The sequence below is a fragment of the Octopus bimaculoides genome, chromosome 8 (genome assembly GCF_001194135.2).
Source record: "Octopus bimaculoides isolate UCB-OBI-ISO-001 chromosome 8, ASM119413v2, whole genome shotgun sequence".
Taxonomy (NCBI): Eukaryota; Metazoa; Mollusca; class Cephalopoda; order Octopoda; family Octopodidae; genus Octopus; species Octopus bimaculoides.
This window is the reverse complement of record NC_068988.1, coordinates 44,106,748-44,111,166: the sequence shown is the minus strand read 5'-3', so window position 1 is coordinate 44,111,166 and position 4,419 is coordinate 44,106,748. Positions and strand designations below refer to the sequence as shown.

Below are 4,419 nucleotides of genomic sequence, written 5' to 3'. Positions count from 1 at the left end.
TATATGCATATATGTACATATACATACATATGTATATATATATATAACATATTTATATATAAAATATATATTTGTGTGTATATATATATATATATATATATATATATACACACACATATATATAATTGATGTGTATGTGTGTAACTTCTTGCCTTTGCATGATCTTGAGTTTCTTTTATTATTATTCTTTTTTTATTTTCTGCTTAGTACATTAATGCTGCAGTCCAATTTCTTTCTTTCACCTCTCACCCAGTGTTGCTGCCTCGCTGTGGAACCTGGTAATATAAGAGTGTGGCTACTGGACTTCAAAAACAAAAACAAAAAAAAACAATAACATATTCCAAAACATCTTTTGTCCTACTTTTCGCTAAATGTCTATGGCATGCTGTAACATGTAACAAAATGAAGCCACATTTCTTTTTAAGACATAAATATGCATATTTCTTTTATATTTATATGTACATACACACACAGACACACAAAACTGACTCAGTCTAAACAAGCTGACATTTGCTCTGCATCTTCCTGCAAGCTGTTTCCTGAAGCAATAACACCAAGAAGTCATCATCATCATCATCATCATAATAATAATAATAGAAAGAATTAATATTATCTATGGTAGAAAGGATTATAATCATCATCATCATCATCATCATTATTATTATTATGAGCAGTGGGTTGGCAGAATCATAAGAGTGTTGGACAAAATGTGTTGCAGTATTTGTTCTGGTTCTTTATGTTCTGAGTTCAAACCGCGCCAAAATTTACTTCACTTTCATCCTTCCAATCAGGAAATGGAGTTGATTCAATCAGCTCCAACTTTCTGATCTCGTGCCTGTTTATGAATTTATTTATTTTACTATTTCTATAATTGTCGACCTCGTTACCATGAATTACCATCGTCATTATTATTAAGAATAGAGGAGTAGCAGAATCACAAGTGCCTTAGAGAATTTAACTATATTCTTTTATATACTAACCAAAACTAAGGTATACATAATTTATTATGCTCTTATATTCTCTCTCAAAACTGTTGATCATGTATCTGGAAATCATCAATGAAAATGAAACAAAATACAATTAAGTTTGTTTATATAACAAACATGTCCACATAAAAAGATTTTTAGACAATTTTTAATTAGATTTAAAGCAGCAGTCCCTAACCTTTTTTTTTTTTTTTGCCCAATGGACTGGTTTCATGCAAGAAAGTTTTTCACAGATCAGGGGATCATGTGCATAATTACTACATATATATATAATCACCATCATCATCATTGTTTAATGTCTGCCTTCCATGCTGGCATGGGTTGGATAGTTTGACAAGAGCTGTTCAGGCAGAACTGCTTTGGTATGGTTTTTATGGCTGGATGCCCTTCTTTGACTGCTTTGGTATGGTTTTTATGGCTAGATGCCCCTCCTAAACCAACCACCTTGCAGTGTACTGTATGATATATCCATTACAGCTGATGTTACCAATCATTTTTGTACTAGGGGTTCAGCAGAGTGTTAGGTAGCATTCTGATTATGCAACCCTGCACTCTTCAGAGATAGCCATTATGGAATGAAATATAGCAACTTATATTACGTTTGCAATACATATATAATGTGAAAAACAAAAATAAAAACACCCTGCAGACTGTAGTAATCAATAAAAAGGAAATAATATTTTAGAATATATATTCCTTCTGTCTGGCCTGGTATCAAATGATCCTTGGTCTGGTAGTTGTGGACCCCTAGTTTAACTCTTCAGCATTTTGATTTAGTATGTCAAATGTGATGCATATTTATTTCCATTGATTTGAATTCATCATGTGTTATCTTGTAGCTTCAAGATTTTGATGATGTGGCTGTTTTATTTTTAGAATGATCTAGCTGGTTTGACCATAAAACAGGTAGAATATTTGGGTCGGATACAGCCTGTTTAAATGCTTGAGGGTTTAAGGATTAGAAATTAATCTGAAAATTATCTTGTTGAAAGAGTCAAGTTAAAATTGACTTTATGGTCAATTCCAACTTGACATTTTCACCAGATTTTTTGCTTTGTATTTTTTTTTTTGCGGGGAGGGGGTCTGTTTTCTCTCTGTTGTCATGGGTTTGTTCTTTCATTGAAATGTGTGATCATTCAACTTTATGTAATATATATGATGTGTAAAGTGTTGTTGCTTCCAAAATCTTGCAGTTGATGCACTGCAATGTTGCTAGTGTTCACATGGCTGTCTGTTTTCTGCTGTAAAACAAGACAACTGAGTCAGTGGCTGCAGCCAGGTAGATGCAGCTCTTATCGTTACCCCAGTCTCTCTTCTATTTTTTTTTTCTTCTTCATCTCCTCCCTGTTGTATTCTAGGCAAAATGGGTTCTGATGAACTGTGATATGTTGTCTCAGTTTTCCGGTTCCGAGGAAACCCTGGAAGACTGGCAGGATAGCCCAACACCACGGGGCTCCACTTACAAAGGCAATGGCATGATCAAATCCCAATCATTTCATGAGCAAATCTGGGAAGGCATTCAGAGAAAGTCTCAAGATCTGTTTCGGGGTACGGGGACATTCCTGGGGCGTGGTGTCGGCAAAGAAGAGTCATATGGGCAGGTACTATGAACTGCTTTGTGTGTATTTGTATTTGTTCCAAACTTGTGTCTTATGATGTACTGACCACCTTTAGTATCAGCCACCACCACCACCACTACCACCACTACAGCCGTAACCTAAGTAACCTCTAAAATGGTAGTTCCCTGCTGGTGTACATTGTTTTACTATTTTTTTTTTTAATATTTTGCTGGTTGGTTGGATGGTTGTCTGATTTATATTCTAACTTTGCTAAATTATTATTTTTATCATTATGAAGGATTAGCAAAATTAGTAGAGTGTTGAACAAAATGCATTGTAGTATTTAGTTGCAACCCTTTACATTTTGAGTTTATTCTTGCCAAGGTCAACTTAGCCTTTCATCCTTCTGGGGTTGATAAAATAAGTACCAGTCTAGTACTGGGGTTAACATTATTGATTATACCCTTCATTCCACCAAAGTTATGGCTTTGGGCCTAAGTTAAAAATTATTATATTGTTTTCTTTACAGACATCTATCTTATTAGTACTGCTGCTTATTAATCATGTGATTTCTGCTTCTTCCTCTTCCTCCTTTTTCCTTACCACCCTACAACGATTAGGGACAAATTGTAACACTACTCTATAGCATCCATTATTGTACAAATGATGTATTGGAGAAGTAGGAAGCGCCTGGAATAGTCAGTTTTGGAGCTTCAGATCCCACTAAACGTTATTGAATTGCATTACCTGTTAGCCATCATTTCGTGATCCCATGGTCCCTCAACTTGTTTTCTTTATCTCAAGTTACACCCTGTTGTCTTACAAAAGAAAGGACACATTCAGCAGTTTTGGCTTGGATGCTTTTGATCACACATCTGCTGCTTTAAAATTTACCTGTGGCTTAACAACAACATCAGCTCTATGTTTTCCATATACATATCTATGTTAGTCATACTTATGGGACAATTCAATGAGAATGTTCCATCTTTTATTGTTATCATTTAGTCCAAAAATCAACCCTGATCAAGCAGACCTGATCAAGATTTCTATCCACAACCATGCTAACGTTTTTGTAAACCTAAAACTGTATTATTCAATGTGACCTTCCATTTTTTATGACTTTAGCATGTTATTTGTGGTGGGGTTGGCTATAATTGCCTGCAGGCTGGGTGATGAAACTGAGGATTTCTGCTTTAATTCCAAAAGTTGAATAATACCAGCAGAATTGTACAATTGTACAGGGCTTGCCATTTAGTTCTGTTATAGTATTTCTTGATCAGTTGTTCTCTGGTCATTTGAGACACTTGGCACTTTGCAGTAACATTGTGTTATATTTATATTTTATTCTAGCATTAAAAATAACCTCTGTTTTTACTCTGTAGAGAGGCCTAGCTACAGCCAAAAGAAATATGGCAGGGTAATTAACAGATATTATTGTCAGAAATGTGTTGTAGAAAAATCTGTGAAACCTAGTGCTCAGTGATGCAACAGTGTTAATGTTAACAATCAAATCGCTTCTCCGGCTTCTACTTTCATTGGTTACTTGTGATGGATGTTTAGCTCTTTCAGACTGCTAAATTCTTCAATTGCTTTGTCACAATCATCTTGTTGTTTATTGAAGAAATAATGTTGAAAAGATATTCTGAGGAAGCAAAATGAGACAGCTTTGTTACATGAGGATCAAGACTCTTGCCTGGTTAACATCACATGTATTTCAATGATATCTGGTGATGGGAATCTGAACCCAAACCTGGGCCTCAGCTTACCAGAAGTTTTCCACTTCTCTAAAACGCTAGCACAACACCCAATAAATTTCTTTCCAACCCATTCTATAATTCTAATCAATTCCACCTCACTACAATGCTAATACAACT

The 4,419-nt window shown here is 35.0% G+C and overlaps 1 protein-coding gene across 10 annotated transcripts in view; it reads left to right on the top strand.

Annotated features, from left to right (window-relative positions):
* Window positions 1-4,419, top strand: part of LOC106868262 (dedicator of cytokinesis protein 7) — a 174,794-nt gene that overhangs the window by 115,059 nt on the left and 55,316 nt on the right. For 5 of the 10 annotated variants that reach the window (XR_008264747.1, XM_052970082.1, XM_052970084.1 and 2 more), the window contains one exon: window positions 2,345-2,587. The exons of the other annotated variants lie outside the window; for them this stretch is intronic. Coding sequence is in view for 4 of the 5 variants with exons in the window: in XM_052970082.1 (XP_052826042.1) it covers window positions 2,345-2,587 (243 nt within the window). In the remaining variant the exon portion in view is untranslated. The remainder of the gene's footprint in view (window positions 1-2,344; window positions 2,588-4,419) is intronic. 10 annotated transcript variants of the gene reach the window in all.